This window comes from Panthera uncia, chromosome F1 (assembly GCF_023721935.1).
Source record: "Panthera uncia isolate 11264 chromosome F1, Puncia_PCG_1.0, whole genome shotgun sequence".
NCBI lineage: Eukaryota > Metazoa > Chordata > Mammalia > Carnivora > Felidae > Panthera > Panthera uncia.
In genome coordinates, this window is record NC_064813.1 from 56,303,619 (window position 1) to 56,324,300 (window position 20,682).

Consider the following 20,682-nt stretch of genomic DNA (forward strand, 5'->3'; position numbering starts at 1 on the left):
TGCTGACAGCTCAGAGCCTGGAGCCTGCTTCAGATTCTGTGTCTCCCTCTTTCTCTCTCTGCCCCTCCCCCACATGTGCTCTCCCTTTCTCTCAAAAACAAATAAATAGACATTAAAAAAAAAGTCAGATGCTCAACCAACTGAGCCATCCAGGTGTCCCCAAAATGTTTTTTTTCCCAAATTGATAATCTATAATGGGCCAGGCACTGTGGCTGGGAGCCCTGGATACAGAGGTGAAAAGATACAGATCCTACCCTTCAGAATTCCGTGATATGAGCAGAAGAGCCTCAAGGCAATGACAGCTTGGTGTGAGAAGAACTGTAATGCACATGCTTAGCCGGTGCCTAGGATGTTTAGAAGTAGAACTGCCTAAGTCTGCCTGTCGAAGGGGGATGTGGGGGTGGGTCAGATCAAGCCACCTCGAAGCCATGCTGTGTATGTGTATAGCTGTGTGTGCTCTGTGTGCCTGCAAGGGTGAGCGAGGGTCGTTGTGGGTATTAGAGGCAGCCAGTTGAAGACCTAAAAGCACGAGAGGCCATGACATTGAGGGGTGCCCGGGAGCATTTCAGAAGCACAGAACTCTGGGGGCGAAAGAGAAGTGTCAGGAGGAGGCTGGACCCGGAGCTGGCTGGATCCCGCCAGGCCAAGGGGTTTGCATTTTATATTGTGGATATTGAAAGCAGGTGATGGTTTTGAACAAGGAAGCAATTCGTATTTATATCCCTCAAGCAGATGTTACTGAGGGGAGCACAGTGTGCCAGGCTTGCTGTTACTCTGGCAGCTCTCTAGAATGTGCCCGGAAAGGAAGGGAGACCCAAGACTGGAACACCAGTGCGGTGCTTAATCACCAGAGGGTCTTTTTGAAAAGCTGTAGATTAGTGGGCCTTACCTGGAGCCCGCATGAAATGCGTGATAAGGCCCGTGACCGCACTGGAGGCCCCAGCCCGCGGGAGTCTCATGCCAGCGGCTACAGATGAGGCAGGACAGGAAGGGACCTTGATGCTCTTGGGCTGTCGGCACCTTGAGGGAAGAGTCTTGATTTTTCTCCCCAGGAATAAATCCAGATTTTGTGGGACTTAGAGTTGATAACAGTCTGGGGGGCTTCCTTTAGAAAAGAAAATAGCAGTTAGGTACAGGGCCTAGAAAGGGTCTGGTGCAAGAGAGGGGCCTAACCTGCCTGTTTCTCCCCCGTGGTCTAGTAGTGTGCACGAGGGTGGAGCCCTTAGACGCTGCATGCTCTGCGGTAATGCAAGTGGCCGGGAATTGGATTAGAAATTAGTCCGTGGGGACGCCTGGGTGGCTCAGTCGAAGTGTCCGAAGTAAGACACGATCTTACGGATCGGGAGCGCGAGCCCTACATCGGGCTCTCTGCTGTCTGCGCGGAGCCTGCTTTGGATCCTCTGTCTCCCTCTCTGCCCCTTCTCTGCGCTTTCTCTCTTTCTCAAAAAAAGAAAAAACAAAAAAGAAATTAGTACATGAAGCAGAAATTCTGTCACAGGAATCCTATAATTGCTCCATCATTTTCTGAGGAATTTTATTTTAGGGAATACAATTGTTCTTGATTTATCTCTACTGAAGATACGAATTTAAAAAACATTTTTTTTAATGTTTATTAATTTTTGAGAGACAGAGACAGAGTGCAAGCAGGGGAGGGACAGAGAGAGAGGGAGACACAGAATTGGAAACAGGCTCCAGGCTCTGAGCTGTCAGCACAGAGCCTGACTCAGGACTCGAACTCAAGAGCTGTGAGATCATGATCTAAGCCGAAGTCGGACGCTTAACCGGCTGAGCCACCCAGGTGCCCCTGAAGATACTAATTTTAGTAAGATTTTGAGCCAGGGGAATAAGAAGAAAAGATACTTTTTTTTTTTTTTTTTTAAGTTTATTTATTTTGAGACAGAGTGAAAATCCCAAGCAGGCTCTGCACGGTCAGCACTGAGCCCAACGTGTGGCTCAGGGCTTGAACTAATGAACCGTGAGATCATGGCCTGAGCAGAAACTGAGAGCTGGATGCTTAGTCGACTGAGCCACCCAGGCGCCCCAAAAAGATGCCCTATAGCCATATTCCAGGCTAAAGATTTTTGCTTTCCTGGAATTTGCTAAGAATTTTTGTTCTCCTATAACTTGTCAAAGTGAACCTAAGGCTAATGTGAGCCTAATCTCATCCTCTTAGGCAATTTGAGTAGGTGGAGTTTTATTTTTTTTAATTAAAAAAAATGTTAAGTGACCTTGTGTTCTCTGTTTTATTCCTGCATGGTGATGGGCTTTCTGACATAATACCTAAGGCAGAATACTCTTTTTTTCTTTATTTTTAAATGTTTATTTATATTTGAAAGAGAGACACAGTGCAAACAGGGGAGGTGCAGAGAGAGGGAGACACGGAATCTGAAGCAGGCTCCAGGCTCTGAGCTGTCAGCACAGAGCCTGTGACGCGGGGCTCGAACCCACAGACCACGAGATCATGACCTGAGCCGGAGTTGGATGCTTAACCGAGTGAGCCACCCAGGCACCTCGGGCAGAATACTCTTCTTTTTCTAGAAAAGTCCTCTGATGGTACACATTTTAAAAAATCCTTGGTATAAAATGATGCTCATGTTGCCAGTTTATTCTGCCTGAAATTAGGAAGCCCAATAATTAAGGGCCTGATGCATTAACCTGTCTACCCGGTGCAGTTGTACAACCATAACCTTTCAATTAGTGGGACTGTATGAAATATTAATGATAATATTCATAAATATTTAATAGAGCAACTAATAATAAAAAAATAGCAAATCTAAGCATGGTGCAAAAAGTCAGGCCATTATTTATTGCAAAAATCCAGAGCAATAGTAGAATGCATTGTGCAACATTTACTCTTTGTAACCCGAAAAGTACTTTGTACTTTTTTCTACTAACTCCGAATAGTAAGCACATTTTCAAAGGTGGCGTCTCTTGGGCCAGTGCAGTGCGTGAGGGTTCTGGGAAGGCAGAGCAGTGGAATTTAAAAAGAGGACAATTGACTAATGCTTCTTATCTGTGTGGTTGGCCATTGCAGGGGTCAGTGTTTCCCAAACTTTGCTCACTATTCTGGTGAACAGGACTTGGCTTTTTCCCACCCCCCCCTGGAATATGTTGTTCATATCCTTTCTCACTCCGCAGTATGGAAGAACTGGGGAGAGCCTGCCAGAGATTTGGTGTGTTCCCTGTCACTGTCACTCTGTCACTTCTATTCTTCCAGAAGCTTCCAGAGAAGTGGTAGGTCTTGAAGCCAGGCGGCTGTGGTTGGGTCCTGACCCTCATCACTCTCTGGCTGTGTGGACTGGGGGTTCTCAGTACTCTCTCCTTTGCAGCTGCTGAAAAATAAAGTTTTTGCAAACCATCATCCCCCACATTTTCATTCCCCCAAATCTGATTTGGGACGAGTTGGGATTTTATTTGGGGGCTTAGATTAGAAGTCTCCATTCTGGAATAAGAATGTCCTCTGCCTGGCTTCAGGGATTCCTGAAGTAGCAATGATAAGAACACCATATAAAACAGGAACAAAACAACAGTAACCACAACACTCACAATTGTCATGTGTGTATTAAGTCACAGGCACTATGCCGGAGGTTCACATGGGGTATCTGTTTTTTTTGTTTGTTTCAAGTTTATTTATTTTGAGAGAGAGAGAGAGAGAGAGAGAGAGAGAGAGAATCCCAAGCAGGTTCCAGGCTCTGAGCCGTCAGCACAGAGCCCAGCTTGGGGCTCGAACTCACGAATGGTGAGATCATGACCTGAGCTGAAGTCGGCCGCCCAACCTACTGAGCCAGCCCAAGAGCATGTGACTCTTGATCTCAGGGTTGTAAGTTCAAGTCCCACATTGGGTATGAAGCCTACTTAAAAAAAATTGTTTTGCAAAAATTTTGTTTAAGTTATGTCTGCTGTGTGCATGCATGTGTGTGTATGTGTGTGTGAAAGAACATTAAGAAACAGTGTGAAATGTGATTTTTAATTTATTTATTTTAATGTAATTTTTTAAAAAACACTTTTATTTTTCTTTCTTTAAAAATTTTTTTTAAAATTACATTTATTTTTGAGAGACGGAGTGAGACAGAGCGTGAGCAGGGGAGGGGCAGAGAGAGAGAGAGAGAGGGAGACACAGAATCCAAAGCAGGCTCCAGGCCCCGAGCTGCCAGCACAGAGCCTGACTCGGGGCTCGAACCCACGAACCGTGAGATCATGACCTGAGCCGAAGTCGGACACCCAACCGACTGAGCCACCCAGGTGCCCCTATTTTTGTTTCTTAAATATTTATTTATTTTAAAGGAGAGAGAACACACACATGCACTAGTGGGGGAGGGGCAGAGAGAGAGAGGGAGACAGAGAGAATCCCGAGCAGGCCCCACAGCACTGCCAGCCTGGAGCCCAACGTGGGGCTGGAACTCACAAACCGGGAGACCACAATCTGAGCCGAAATCAAGAGTTGGACGCTTTACCAACTGAGCCACCCAGGCACCCCAAGACTTTTTTTTTTTAGAGAAGTTATAGGTTAACAATAAAATTGAGAGGAAATTGTGAAGATTTCCCATAGACTCCCTGCCCCGACATATGCACAGCCTCCTTCGTTAGCAAAGTTGGTCACCAGAATGATACATTTTTTTTACTAAGGATGGACCTACACTGACACATCATGGTCACACAAAGTCCACAGTTCACCTGAAGGTTCTCTCTTGCTGTGGTACATCCTGCGGGTCGGGACAAATGTATAATGACACCCCCAACACTGTAAAACTTGCAGAGTGTTTTCACTGCCCTAAAAATCCTTTGTGTTCTGCCTGTTCACCTTCTCCCCACCCCACCCCCACACCTCTGGCAGCCACTGAGCTTTTTATAGTCTCTGCAGTTTTGCCTTTTCTCCAGTGTCCCATGTTTGGAATCGTACAGTATGTAGATTTCTCATATTGGCTTGTTTCGCTTGGTGATACGCATTTAAGATTGCTCTGTGTCTTTTCATGGTTTAATAGCTCATTTCTTTTTAGCGCTGAATAATTTTCTGTTGTCGGAACGTACCACAGTGTGACGTATCCATTCACCTACTGAAGGATATCTTGGTTCCTTCCGAGTTTCGGCAGTTATAAGATGTCATGTTTTACGTTGGTTCAGGGTGAAAAATGTTCGCTAGTCATTGAAGAAGGTAGTGTTTTCACCTCTCTTATGGAGCTGTGGAAGCTGAGACTCAGAGAAGTTGAGTTACTTGCCTCACATCGCCTAACTGGCCTGTGGCCGGTGACAATTTGTGCTGTGGCATAATGTTCTTTGGCAGAAAGAAGTTAAGCCCAAATCTCGTGTTTATGGACTTTGCTAGAAGCAAGCTGAAAGCCCCAAACAGTCATTTTTCTTTCTGAATGAATGAAAAGCACCAAGATGAGGCCTGAGGAATGTGGGTGCGGATTCAGGGGCCACACTCAGCCCCCTTAGGCGATTCCTGCTTGCCTTTCAAGTGAGGGGACCCATGCCCTCGTCTGGGCTGCTTTCCTGACCTGCCCATTTTGTTAGGAGCCTCAAGCAAGGCCCTTGCACAAGCCTGTCCTTATTTACAAAAGCCAAAATGATGAAAAGGGAGACAGGACTCCTGGGTAGGGGGCAGAGTAACCCACATTTCTAAAGAATTTTCTAGTGGCGTCGGTACCTTGACTTAAGGAGAGCTCCTTATGCATTTGCCTTTTTGTTTACATCTCAGTAACTTGAAGCGTTTACTCTAGACATGTTTAGGGTCCGGAAAAGGGGGAGCTGAAGAATGGAAAGCCAAATCCTAGGGCTTCAGCTCCTTTCCGATCACGACGAAATGAGAATACCTCTGTGGGATTCCGCATGGCCCCACACTGCTTCGTCCTCCACTGCACCCACCGGGCAAATGAAACACCCCCTGGGAAGCCCATGGCCGGGAAGATGAGCGGATGTTGGCTAAGAAGGAATGTGTTGAGGTCTTCCTGGGCAGCTGTTTCCAAACTGGCTACACATCACATTGGAGGGGTTTACACAGGCCTGATGCTGGGTCCCTGGGGCGGCCTGGGCAGAGGAGCCTTTAAGGTCCCCCTGATGATTGCAGCCTGCAGCCAGGCTGCAGAGCCCCTGGCCTGGGGTCTTCCTGGGAGCAAGATAATTACAGGAGCTGCAAGTGGATGTGGAGACCAGAGGGGCCACTCTGTGAGCTTGACCTTACTCCTCTCTGAGCACTCTTTTCTGATTTTATTAAGAGGTTTTTTTTTAACGTGTGTTTATTTTTGAGAGAGAGAGACAGAGCATGAGCGGGGGAGGGGCAGAGAGAGAGGGAGACACAGAATCCGAAGCAGGCTCCAGGCTCTGAGCTGTCGGCACAGAGCCCGATGCGGGGCTCGAACCCACAAACCAAGAGATCATGACCTGAGCTGAAGTCGGACACTTAACCGACTGGGCCACCCAGACGCCCCTGTTTTCTGATTTTAAAGTTGACAGATTTTGCTAACGGATTTTAAAGGTTCTTTGCAGCCCTAATGTTGTATAATTTCTTTTGTCTTTTTCTTCTGTTAGGCTGTGTGTGTGTGTGTGTGTGAGAGAGAGAGATCAGTAAAGGCACTTTATCACAAATATCTCTCAAACCTCTCCAATATGACCTCTTTCTTGGCTTTTTTTTTTTTTTTTTAACAAACACTTCCTTTGTACATTCTACGTTTCATTTTTTTTTTTTTTATAAGTGAGCACGTTTAATCTTTCTATCAATCACATGAGGTTGGTTTCTCAAGATCTTCTTCACTCTCTTTTTCTTACTTATCCCTGGTCCCGAATGAGCAAACCTTTAAACTGTTGAACTGAATTAGGGGCGGGGATCTGGCTACCGAGTCGTGTTTAACATATTTTACCTGTGCCTGTAGATATGTTAACTTTTCAGATCACGAAGGAAATAAAAGCCTTCAATGACAAAAGTACGTGGGTATTCCCTTTGAGCAGGTATGATCCCACAAACATACACATTTATGCATCACAGGTAAGGTGCTTATCTTAAAATGGAAGTCTACTTACCATACAGGGTTACGTTGGTTTCAGGTGTACAAAATCGTGGTCCAGCAATTCTGCGTTTTAGTGCTCACCATGATCAGGGTAGTCACAGTGCAACATTATTTCTGTATTATTAACTGTATTCCCTACGTTGTACTGTTCATTTCTGTGACTGAATTATTTTGTAACCGGAAGTTTGTATCTCTTAATCCCCTTTACTTCTTTCACCCATCCCCTCCCGGACCGTGAGATCATGACATGAGCCAAAGTCAGATGCTTAATTGACTGAGCCACCGAGGAGTCCCTATTTTGTTTTGTTTTGTTTTTTTTTTATATTCCACATGGGTGAAATCGTACGTATTTGTCTTTCTCTGTCTGACTTATCTCACTTAGCGTAATACCCTCTAGGTCCATCCATGTTGTGGTAAATGGCAAGATCTTTTTTGTGGCTGAGTAATATTCCATTGTAAACGTATACCACCTCTTTTGTGACCATTCATGTATTGATGGACACTTGGGCTGCTTCCGGATCTTGGCTACTGTAAATAATGCCGCGATGAACATAGGGGTGCATGTATCTTTTTGAATCAGTGTTTACATATTCTCTGGGTAAATACCCAGTATTGGAATTATTGGATCATATGGTAATTCTATTTTTAATTTTTTTATTATTACTTTAATTAAAATTTTTTTAAATGCTTATTTATTTTTTTAATCTTTATTTTTTTTGAGAGAGAGACAAGAGTGTGAGCAGGGGAGGAGCAGAGAAAGAGGGAGACACAGAATTCGAAGCAGGTTCCAGGCCCCAAGCTGTCAGCACAGAGCCCGACGTGGGGCTCCAACTCACAAACCATGAGATCGTGACCTGAGCTGAAGTCAGACACTCAACCGACTGAGCCACCCAGGCGCCCCATGTTTATTTTTTGAGAGAAAGAGAGAGAGAGAGAGTGAGCAGGGGAGGGGCAGAGAGAGAGGGAGACACAGAATCCAAAGCAGGCTCCAGGCTCCGAGCTGTCAGCACAGAGCCCGACGTGGGGCTCGAACCCATGAACCTCGAGATCTTGACCCTAGCCGAAGTTGGACGCTCAACCGACTGAACCACCCAGGCACCCCTTCTAGTTTTAATTTTTTAAGGAACCTCCGCACTGCTTTCCACAGTGTCTGCACCAATTTGCGTTCCCTCCAACAGTGCACGGGGGTTCCTCTTTCTCTGTATCCTCGAAGAGTGGCCATTTGCTTTAAAAGCTACCCTAGAGAATAGGCCACAAATACAGATGCTGAGGTAGTGATGGAAGAATAGTGGAGGTAGGAGTCATCTGGGGGACTCCCCCCCCCCCCCACTCATCCCCCTCTCTCGTCTGCTGGAGGATTGTGATTCTCAGTGTGGGCCGTGGGTGCTGAAGGCAGTTCAAAGCCCCCAGGCTGCTGCCTTTGGGAATGGAACTGGTGGCCGCTTCTCCCCGACTCTGCTATTGGTGGGTGTGGGGCCCCTTAGCATCCGTCAGGAGCTGAGCCTGAGGGGAGACTGGGGTCTCTCACGTCCACGAGGCACTGGAAACCTCGTGGTTCTCACCTCCCTGAGAGGAGCCTGGGACAGGTTCAGCCGCATCAGCCCCGAAGAGTATCCAACCCAGCGCATGCACCTCAGAGATGCACAAGCAGCCAGGATTCAGGGTCTCCCCTTTCCACTTTTGTAGCTTGTGGCTGCCGTTGCTTACGTTCGGCGGCCTCCAGGGAATGGAAGCTAGCTTGGCAGAAAGGCTGAGGCTTCCGTCCTGCCCTTCTGCCTGGATTTCCCCAAACAACAAATTCCTCCTGGCACATTTGTTATGCATGGAGGTTTACAGGAGTGTGTCTCCTTTGATTCTGTAGGAACATACACCAGCCAGCGTGTAACAGGAGGAGACTTACACTCTCAGGATAAAACACACTGCGTCTCCAGCCAGTGTTCTCCAGCATACACGAGAAAGCCTCGAGAGAGAATCTGGAACCCCGGCTGCAGAGATGGGGAAAGCTTTTCAATGATTCAATTCAAGAATCTTTTTCAGATAAAGTTAAATTTTTTTTTTTTTTTTTTTTTTGGCATAAAGGTAATTTCTTAAGTGTGGCTTACTCTGGGGACGCCTGGGTGGCTCAGTCGATTAAGTGTCTGACGTAAGCCCAGGTCGTGATCTCACAGTTTGTGGGTTCAGGCCCCGCGTCGGGCTCTGTGCTGACAGCTCGGAGCCTGGAGCCTGCTTCGGATCCTGTGTCTCCCTCTCTCTCTGCCCCTCCCCTGCTCGCACGCTGTCTCTCTCTCTCTCTCTCTCTCTCTCAAAAATAAATAAACATTAAAAAAAATTAAAAAAAAAAAAAAGAACCACTTCCTCTGTGGTTCTGTATTAGTGTATCTTTGAACTATGCAATGACTCACTTAGCCATTTCTTTGTGATTGAGCCTGTAGGTGGTTTTCCATTTCCCCTTACATAATAAGCAGCTTTGTAAAACAGTCTTTGCCTACATTTCTCAACTGATTCTTAAGAAAGGCTGAGTCAGAATTTTATTATTTATTTATTAAAAATACCGTTTAGGGGCGCCTGGGTGGCTCAGCGGGGTAGGCGGCCGACTTCAGCTCAGGTCACGATCTCACAGTCCTTGAGTTCGAGCCCCGCGTCGGGCTCTGTGCTGACAGCTCGGAGCCTGGGGCCTGTTTCGGATTCTGTGTCTCCCTCTCTCTGACCCTCCCCTGTTCATGCTCTGTCTCTCCCTGTCTCAAAAATAAATAAAACGTTAAAAAAAAAAATTAAAAAAAAATACCGTTTAATGTTTATTTTTGAGAGAGAGCAAGTAGGGGAGGAGCAGACAGAGGGAGACACAGAATCCGAAGCAGGCTCCGGGCTCCGAGCTGTCAGCACAGAGCCCGACAAGGGGTTGGAACTCACGAACCATGAGATCGTGACCTCAGTTGAAGTTGGACACTTAACTGACTGAGCCACCCGGGCGCCCTTAAGTCAGAACTTTCAAGGCTTTCCGTATATCTTGCCAAATTGCTTTGCAGAAGCTTACCGATCATACCAATTTATGTTCCCACAAACTGAGCAGAAGAGCGCCTTTTTTCTTATGCCCCTGCCAGCATCGATGCCTGTAATCCTTACTAAATCTGCTAAGTGAAAAGTCGCATCTCATGTAAATTGCTAATTCCTAGTGTATGGCATCTTGTGTTAGTCCGTGAAGGAAGTTTGGCTGTGAGGTGGAGTTTTACTTCAGCTAAGGAAACTTGTTCCCTGCAAGTTTACACATTGGCCTAGCTTCTGGAACACTCATGCTTGCAACAGACGTTTATCGAGAGTTTACTGGGTGCTCATCTCTGAGATAGATGCTGAAATTACAGAAATGAAGTCACTGTGTCTGACTGCAGGGGTCTCAGGACGAAGCAGGATCAAGGGCTCAGTAGCTGGATGGTTGAGGTACAGATAAGGGCTGAGATGTGTAACCACACTCGAGGGAGCCCAGAGAAAGGGACACTCCGTGCGTGGTGTGTGTGTGTGTGTGTGTGTGTGTGTGTGTGTAGGAAGAATGCCACAGGGTTTCTTTTTAAAAAAATTTTTTTAATGCTTATTTATTTATTAAAATTTTTTTCTAATGTTTTTATTTATTTTTGAGATAGAGACAGAGCATGAGCAGGGAAGGGGCAGAGAGAGAGACACAGAATCTGAAACAGGCTCCGGGCTCTGAGCTGTCAGCACTGAGTCCGATGCAGGGCTCGAACTCACAGACCATTATAAGCTCATGACCTGAGCTGAAGTCGGACACTTAACCGACTGAGCCACCCAGGTGCCCCAATGCTTATTTATTTTTGAGAGAGAGAGAGAGAGAGAGAGAGAGAGAGAGAGAGAAGAGAGGGGGGGGGGGGGGGGGCAGAGAAAGAGACACACACACAGAATCCTAAGCAGGCTCCAGGCTCTGACCTGTCAGCACAAAGCCCGACACAGGGCTCAAACTCATAAACCATTAGATCATAACCTGAGACAGAGTCGCATGCTTAACCGACTGAGCCACCCAGGCGCCCCTAATTTCATGCATTCTCAATTCAAACTAGTTTTAATAAGGGGGCCTTATTATTTTCATCTAAGAAGTGAGTTACTAATTACATTTAAACTTGCTTAGTGTTTTTTTACTGTAAGTAACCCTTTGCACCCAAAATGCCAACCATGATCAGATTAGGATGAGAGTGATGTTATTATATAAAGTTATTAATATTTTCATAGGTGATTAGAACTGGGGAGCCTCAGACAATTTCTGTGAATGCAGACAATATGTTATTCTAAACTGGGTCCTGCAGTTCTCTAAGAGTGAAAGACCAAGATTGAATCTGTTTTATTAAGCTAGGAACCCCAACTGAACTCTTCAGACTTTCCTGCCTCATATCATAGTCATGAGGTAGAGTTTCCACAGATCTGTGGCTTAAAATATGAAATTCACCATCCCTTGTACGAAGGCATTGGAAGGGAGCTACTTGAGGGCGAGCAACCCTCTGGGAACCTATGGGCTCACATTCTTTGGGCCGCAGCACCCTCGTGTGGCCAAGTGTGGCCAAATCCACCCTTTTGGACTGCCCCCAGGCCAGGGTAGCACCACGCCCATCACTTACCTGTGCAGAGGCCATATTACTGGTCATGCTCCTGGTGGGGGATGGTGGTGGAAGGGGGGGGGGGGGGGGGGGGGAGGGGGGGGGGGGGGGGTCACATTCTGCCAGGTGAACCACCTGTTCTGATTGTCTTGCAGTTTTGCTGTTCGCATAGGGCACGTAATAGATAGGGTACAGAGATTCTGTTTGTTACCTGGTGATCCTTGCCTTTTACGAGGGCTGTGTAGTTCATCCGTCGACTGCTGGTTTGGAACACAGACTTTATTTTTTTTTTTAATTTTTTTTTTTAACGTTTTATTTATTTTTGAGACAGGGAGAGACAGAGCATGAACAGGGGAGGGTCAGAGAGAGGGAGACACAGAATCTGAAACAGGCTCCAGGCTCTGAGCTGTCAGCACAGAGCCCGACGCGGGGCTCGAACTCACGGACCGCGAGATCGTGACCTGAGCCGAAGTCGGCCGCTTAACCGACTGAGTCCGCCCCGGGAACACAGACTTTATTTCCTTACAGCACTGCTTTCATAAATGGTGGGTGGGAACCCAGGGCATCCACAGAGACCGCTTTACGTCAGCTGTGCTTGTATCCTATAGGAGATTTGTGAGGTGGGGAGACCCCATTAGGTACTGGAGTGCCTTTCCTGTGTTTGCTAAGTCACCCCGCTAGTCCTGGGGGGTTAATGCACCCCTGCAAGAGCGTCAGAGCATGACTGGAACCTGGTTATCGGGGTGGAAGAGGAAACATTACATGTTAGTCCCTCCCCATTGCTCTGCCCTGCCTCCAGCAGAAACTCTCATGTCCCCTGAGGGGGAGTAAAGGACCAGATGAGACGAAATGATGCCTCATTTCCTTACCTGGAGACTGACTTCTCACCAGATCCCTTGGACGTATGGCTTCCAAACCTCACTTGGGTTGAGAGCAGGAAACAAGTTCTCAAGGGACATTCTTATCGCATGTGATTCAATAACAGATGGCTCCCTGTTAGCAAGAGAGTCCTATAACATGCCCTTGTTATACGTGTGTGCTGTGTGTGTGCTTGTGTATGAGTATATATATCTATGTATATATAATGTCATCTGTATGATCTCCATCTGTGTGTATATACATGTACATATGTGTATGTGTAGACAGATGAATAGAGACAGAGATTGATTTACAAGCTGGGTGGTTAGAAGCCCTGCCCTCAGAATCTGAAGTTTTCAAACCTAGCTGGCTGTGACCCTGAGAACATTTTGCAATCTCTGCAGGTCTGTGTTTCTTTGTGCAAAATGGGGATCATAATAGTTCCTTCTTCAAAGTTGTGAGGATTTATTAAAGCCCTGAGGCACATGTCGGCACTACCCGCTGTTCAAGGGCGGGAAAGCAAGGCAGGGCCCGTGACTGTGGACTCTGCCCACACTCCCCGCCCCCAGGGCAGGCTGCCTCTCCGTGGATGTGGAAGTGTTGAATGTGTGAATCTCATAACTGACTTCCCTTGGGTGATGTCCCACTTGTCAAAGAACCATCAGATTTTTTTAAATGTTTAATGTTTATTTATTTTTGAGAGAGAGAGAGAGAGGCAGAGGGGCAGAGAGAGAGGGAGACACAGAATCCGAAATGGGCTCCAAGCTCTGAGCTGTCAGCACAGAGCCCGATGCGGGGCTCGAACTCACAAACTGTGAGATCATGGCCTGAGCCGAAGTTGGATGCTTAACCAACTGAGCCACCCAGATGCCCCCAAAGAACCATCAGATTTTAACTTGGCTTCCACTGTAGCTTAGCTATTAAGGACAAAGTGGGATTGTCTTGCAAGTTATACATTTCTCATTATATATCAATAAGTTGCCCTTCTAGTTCGCTTATGATTCTCATGGCCAACTGCCCCCCAAATAAGGTCTGTTCTTGCCGTACTGATAGAGTCCGGTTTCTGAGACCGTGAGGGAGGAGCTGGATCCTGGACACCGATGTGCTGTGTTCCCTCGCGTCCCTTTGGGACATGTTTCTTGGTGTCTTGCTCTCTGCCTTCTTCTTGCTCCATAGTTGGTAGCGGCCAAAGAATAAACTGCTTTGAAGACTAATGAAATCACAAGATGACCTATCCTTTCCTCTTAGGATACCTGGGATGAGCTCCTCATTGGCGGTGTAGAGATGAAAAGGGTTTTGGCTTGCCCCAGGTAAGCGTTCTCTCGAGAGTCAACCTCTGGGGTGTGGCACGTTCGTTGGCTTGTGGCTCTACCTAACTCTTGGTTTTTGAATGACAGGTGCGTTTTGACCACTGTGGACCCAGATACCGGAGTGATAGACAGGAAGGAGCCACTGGAAACCCTGAAGAGGTAAACCGCAATGTGTCCAATGTACTTTTAATGTTATCCCCGTCCTAGAATTACCTGTGGGTGTAGGTGCCCTGTGTGAGCACCTTTCACTCCACCTTCTGTTTGGTATGTGTCTGTTGGTTAGTGGAAGTTGCCTCCTCTTTTTTTATGGACTAATCTCCTGGTACTTTTAGCAAATTTTTTTTTAAGTTTATCTATTTATTTTGATAGAGCGCACAAGCAGGGGAAGGGCGGAGAGAGAGAGGGGGAGAGAGAATCCCAAGCAGGCTCCGCACTGTCAGGACACGGCCCGATTCGGGGCTCAATCTCACAAACCGTGAGATCATGACCTGAGCCGCTATCAAGAGTCAGATGCTTTGTGTCTCCCTCTCTCTCTGCCCCTCCCCCGTTCATGCTCTGTCTCTCTCTGTCCCAAAAATAAATAAAAAACGTTGAAAAAAAAAATTAAAAAAAAAAAGAGTCAGATGCTTAACCAACTGAGCCACCTGGGTGCTCCACTTTTGACATTTTTTAAATTTTTTTTTAACGTTTATTTATTTTTGAGACAGAGAGAGACAGAGCACGAACGGGGGAGGGGCAGAGAGAGAGGGAGACGCAGAATCGGAAGCAGGCTCCGGGCTCCGAGCCGTCAGCCCAGAGCCCGACGCGGGGCTCGAACTCACGGACTCACAGACCGTGAGATCGTGACCTGAGCTGAAGTCGGACGCTTAACCGACTGAGCCACCCAGGCGCCCCCACTTTTGACATTTTTTTTTTTAATCTTTTTTTTTAACGCTTATTTATTTTTGAGACAGGGAGAGACAGAGCATGAACAGGGGAGGGTCAGAGAGAGAGGGAGACACAGAATCTGAAACGGGCTCCAGGCTCTGAGCTGTCAGCACAGAGCCCGATGCAGGGCTCGAACTCACGGACCGCGAGATCATGACCTGAGCCGAAGTCAGCCGCTTAACCGACGGAGCCACCCAGGCGCCCCCACTTTTGACATTTTTAATTGCATAATACTATGTTTTGAAATTTTCATACCTCTCACATCAATTTTTTTTAAGTTTATATATTTATTTTGAGAGAGAGAAAGCCAGCAGGGGAGGGGTAAAGAGAGAGGGAGAGAGAGAATGCCAAGCAGATTCCAAGCTGCCAGCACAGAGCCTGACGTGGGGTTTGAACTCACAAAACCGTGAGATCATGACCTGAGCTGACACAAGAGTCGGATGCTTAACCGACTGAGCCACCCGGGTGCCCCTCTCACATCAATTTTTAATAACATTCAATATGTATTTCTCAATTAAGACCTCAAATACTGTAATTATTTTTGTTTATTAGACTCAACATCAAGGAATGTGAGACGAATTGAAGTTGTATAATGAAATATTAGAAAAACTGGAACACAATGAGTTGTCTGTTTATTGAGGAACTTCTTTTATGGCAGGATGTTTCGTTTTGATATTTAAGGAATTTGGGTTGACTTTAGTTATAAATGCAGAACGTGTTTTTAAAACTAAGTTAACAGTTTTTGGGGAGGTGTATTCTATTTTGTTTCCCTTTGGTCTGTTTTGTTATTTGTTTCCAATGGGTTTAAGTCAGAAGAAGAGGTTAATGATAGACTCCCACTCTTTGGGGTCTATTATTCAAATATACGGTTGTTTTGTTTTTTGATTTTTGAGATTCAGTTAGTTTTCTTTAGACAGGGCTTTTGAAAAAAAAAAAAAACTTTGCTAGTAGTCAAGCCCCATGCCATTTTTTTTTATTAAATTTTTTTTTAATGTTTATTTGTTTTTGAGAGAGAAAGAGAGTGAGTGGGGAAGGGGCAGAGAGAGAGAAGGAGACGCAGAATTGGAAGCAGGCTCCAGGCTCCAAGCTGTCAGCACAGAGCCCAATGTGGGGCTCGAACCTATGAACTGTGACATCATGACCTGATCTGAAGTCAGATGCTTAACCGACTGAGCCCCCCAGGCCCCCCAGGCCCCCCAGGCCCCATGCCATTTGTATCTGTGTCTTCATTTTTGTTCACAGAAGAAACTCAGCTTTAGGCTTGTAAACCTACGGGGTGGAAAGCATAGTACTTAAAACTTAGATGCCCTGAGCAGAAGATTTGGAGAGTTCAGGGCAGTTCCTTTTCGAGCTTGGGTGAGCATTTGTTGCAGACAGTTGTGAAGTTGGAGATATACATGCAAACATTCCACATATTTATTTATTAAAAAATTTTTTTTTAATGTTTATTTATTCTTGAGACAAAGAGTGTGAACAGGGGAGGGGCAGAGAGAGAGGGAGACACAGGATCCGAAACAGGCTCCAGGCTCTGAGCTGTCAGCACAGAGCCTGACGTGGGGCTCGAACCCACGAACTGTGAGATCATGACCTGAGCTGAAGTCGGACGCTTAACCGACTGAGCCACCCCGCCACCTCGTTTATTTATTTTTTAATGTACTACTTATTTTGAGTTACACATACAAGTTTTTTTCTTTTTGGCCTCAAGCAGAAGCCAGGGAAAAATTGGTTAGACTCTGAGGATACTTCTTGAAAAACCAGGATTATGTGCAGTTTGACTAATCACCCCCAGACTTCTCTGTCCAAGGAGCAGAAAAGGCTTGCTGTTTATTTATAGGCCTTGAGGATAAAAACCTGAATTCTGTTGAGAGCACTTAGATTCCTATTTCCCTTTTGTGCCTGACGGTGAATTTTTGCTTCTTTCAGCTACCGCCTGTGTGATCCTTCTGAGAAGCAGATCTACAAGTCGTCCCCACTTTTTGGGGTCTATTACTCAGTGGAGAAAGTCGGCAGCTTGAACGTTGGTGACCCCGTGTATCGGATGGTACCGTGACATGGTATGGCGAAGGGCCGGCTTTGCTGCCGGAACGCAGCGCCTCAAAGCCACGGCCACGTTCTCCGGTGTTGAGATGTTTTTATGTTTTGCTGTTTTAACTCTTAGCAGAATGAGCGGTCTGGGTCCTGCTCTTGGGAGTTGGAAAAGTGCCTTTTCTTTTTCTTCCCTCACCAATCTGATTTAGTCCAACTGGGCTTCTCTCACACTTCGCATTCGCTTATAAAATGCTGACGCAGGAGCCCCAGCAGAAGACAGGTAGATGTTCTCAGTTCATTAAGGAATAAGGAAATAAAGGTGAGCAGGTCACCAGAGTTCTGTATTGATTTTTTTTTCTGTCTCTGTTAGTGAAATGAAGGGAAGTGCTTCATTATTCAATATCAACTTGGAGAAAAACAGTGAATACTTTTTGTAAAATTTATTAAAAGATTTTTAAAAATTTATTCTTGAGAGAGAGAGAGAGAGAGAGGCAGAGTGCAAGTATGGGAGGGGCAGAGAGAGAGGGAGATGCAAAGTCTGAAGCAGGCTCCAGGCTCTGAGCTGTCAGCACAGAGCCTGATGTGGGGCTTGAACTCACGAACTGTGAGATCATGACCTGAGCTGAAGTCAGACACTTAACCAACTGAGTCACCCAGCCCCTAAAAAATTTATTTTTAAAATATGATTTAAAGTTTGAAAAGTATCAGTGCATCAAGGTGCCTGGATTCTGAATCGCGAGGTATAAAATAATGTTCTCACACTGATTTCATCAGGCCAAATAAAACCTTGATGCCTGGAGCATAATGCCTGACCCCCAAATTATAGAAATAAAGTCATTTGGAAGACTTTCTCAAATGACTCTTCTCAAAAAACCAAACTGAGTTTTGAAAGTTACCTCATGTCTGAAACTCTTGACCATCCTTCTTTCTAATTCTGGCCTGACCTTCTCACCTTCTCGCTTGACAATCATTTTTTTTTTTTAATGTTTATTTTTGATAGAGCATGAGCAGGGGAGGGGCAGAGAGCGAGGCAGACACAGAATCTGAAATAGGCCCCAGGCCCTGAGCTGTCAGCACAGAGCCCGATGCGGGGCTTGAACTTACGAACCATGAGATCATGACCTGAGCTGAAGTCAGACCCTTAACCGACTGAGCCACCCAGGTGCCCCTCACTTGACAATCCTTGAGGACAGTGTGGGGCAACAGTCCAGACAGTCTAGATCCAGCAGCGGGTAGACTTGGGTTCAGGATCCTAGCAGCTCCATTTCCTAACTGGGTTGAGTTATTTAACCCCTTAGCCTTAGTACCCTTATCTGCAAAGTGGGAATACAGATAGTTCTCCCTAAAACAATCAAAGTGATTTTGAGGATTAATTTACATAAAGTTGCAGCATTACAACAGAAATGTGGGGCATCTCGGGTGGGGGCAGCTAGCATGGGCCAGGAAGGAATTTACCCAGGGAAGAACAAAGGAGGTAGAAGTTTACTGAATACACAGCAAGGGAGCAGGGGCGAGATCCCAGAGGAGGGACTGTCTGTCACGAGGTGGTGGTGGTGGGGCTATAGTTATAGAGCAGAGTGATGGAGTGTGGGGACATGTGGAATTTCCCCCTTTTTGGCAGTGTTAGGAACCGTGGCCAATTTTAAGTAGATAGTTAGGGCTTAAAGCTTAACGAGCCTGTTTGCATCCAGCTCCGTGTTCGCTGGGGGCCCTTTTGTCTTGTTCAAGTTTCCATAGCTCAAGCCTGTTGCCTAAAAGCAGGCTCTACAAGAAACATAAGAAATGCTCAGTAAATATTAGCCATGATTTTTATTGTCATCATTGCAAAGGGCCTCCTAGGAAGACTGGCAGAAGTCAGCAAAGGGTAAACATTCTTACCAGAATCAGCTCTTCTGAATCTGTCTGTAGTGCCCAGCTGAGAGAGAAAAATACAATTTCACGTTCCCCCTTCCTTTCCAAATCCAAACCTGTTGTTTATAGATCCTTTCTCTCCCAGGGTTAACCATTGCCTTTCTGCTTGTCTTGTTTTGTTTAACTGGTCTTGGCTTTCTGCCTGTCTGGAATTTGGGGTTGTTGGTTCTTTCTTTTAGCTGTCCTTGAGACTGACTCTAGCTTTGGGGAAGGTAATATCCATTGCCCCCTCATTGAGGACCATCTTTTATCCAAGGGGGGTTATTCAGTACTGCCAGAAATACTTCATGTTTATTTATTTTTGAGAGAGAGAGAGAGAGCAAGAGAGCGTGGGGTGCGGGAAGGAGCAGAGGGAGAGGGAGACACAGAATCGGAAGCAGTCTCCAGGCTCCGAGCTGTCAGGACAGAGCCTGACACAGAGCTGGAACTCACAATACGCGAGATCATGACCTGAGCTGAAGTTGGATGCTTATCCAACTGAGCCACCCAGGCGCTCCTGTCAGAAATCTTTAAAATTCAAACTATAAACCAAGAAGGAGAAAAGCAAATTGGGGATAATGTAGTTGGATGCATGGATCAACCCCTACTATCATTTAAGTTGCAATCCAAATTTTTTAAGGAATCGAAAACAGCCGTCCTTATCTGACAGATCTTTTGCAAAATACAAGTCAGCTCTAGAGGCAATTCAAAATTCACCTGTTCCTTTACCAATCCCAAAGCTGCTCCTGTCTATTTCAAAAAGCTTATAAGTTATTGGCCTAAGGAAACAAAAGTCCTTGGCAGACCTTCCATTCTTTCTGTGTTCCTTAAAGTTGTACACATCTTATCATGTCTTTGAAATTTAAGCATAGCCCACAATCAGGTACCTAAGACTAAGGGGAAAAAAGAAAAAAGAAGAGAGGCCTTTTTGAAAATATAAACTACTCTAAGGGCACTTGTGCCCAAACTCTAGCAGGCCTCCTTAATTCCAGACACAGATACAAATCTTAAAGCTCTTCGTCAGCAATACTAGTAACTGTAAGGTTTTTACATGTGTGCGTTTTGTGTGTATGTTATGAATGTGACATATTTTCCTGCCTCTGGATGGTAGTGCTAAAATTAATTTGTAAAAGAGCTCCATTTGGTTGGTGTGAAGGCAAGCATTTGTAAGGATTGGACATTCTAGAACTCCAAAAAAGAAAGAAACTAACCCAGATGTTTTTTAGCTTCACATGATCTGAGGAAATATTTGGTATTAAAGCTAACCCAAGGTCGTTGGTCTATTAAAATAGACATGTCTTTAGAGTTATCAATATTAAATATAAAACTTTTATCCTACTTGAGTTTACTAGCTAAATAAGTACTTGTTATCACTTAGAGGGTTTGTAAACAAAAGCATAATAGCTTGGGAGAATGAATGAGTTCTCCTCATGTCTCATAGTTTTTGTGGTTAATCTTTTTCTTTTTTCTGTTTATTTATTTATTGTGAGAGGGAGAGGTCATGAGTGGGGGTGGGGCAGAGAGAGAGAGGGAGAGAGAGAAACCCAAGCAGGCTCCACAGCTGTCAGCATAGAGCCTGATTAGGGGCTCATCCCATGAACCATGAGATCATGACCAGAGCTGAAACCAAGAATTGGACGCTTATTCTACTCAGCCACCCAGATGCCCCTTTGCGGTTAATCTGTACATAATTGTTGGGAGCTGTTAAAAAACAAAGTTCAACCAAATAAATTTGAAGATCTAACTAGCTTTATCAGGCAGCAACCCATCTAGCAAGTAGTGGGGAGCTCTGAGGAGTTGTACAAGATGGAGGGTTTTTATTGAAACGGTGTTGGGGGGGGTGGGCAAGAAAGTTATTAGCAAAAGAAAAGGATAGTTCCAGGCAGGAACAGGAGGTCTTGTCATGCAGATCACTTCAGCTTCCTCTGGGAGATGGAGAGGGCCTAGGTGGTGATTCCTTGGTCCCCATCAGAAAATTCCTAACTGATTCATTAAGACTACATTTCTGGGGCAATTAGATTAGGTTTTAAGCCTCAGTCTACTGACTTGAGGCCTTACCCCAAGCGA

At 45.7% G+C, this 20,682-nt stretch overlaps 1 protein-coding gene across 1 annotated transcript in view; it reads left to right on the forward strand.

Annotated features, from left to right (window-relative positions):
- Nucleotides 1-20,682, forward strand: part of MTARC2 (mitochondrial amidoxime reducing component 2) — a 40,263-nt gene that overhangs the window by 13,405 nt on the left and 6,176 nt on the right. Inside the window, exons 5-7 of the mRNA XM_049634582.1 lie at nt 13,709-13,770; nt 13,858-13,929; nt 16,621-16,751. Of these exons, the coding sequence (XP_049490539.1) occupies nt 13,709-13,770; nt 13,858-13,929; nt 16,621-16,747 (261 nt within the window). The 3' untranslated portion in view covers nt 16,748-16,751. The remainder of the gene's footprint in view (nt 1-13,708; nt 13,771-13,857; nt 13,930-16,620; nt 16,752-20,682) is intronic.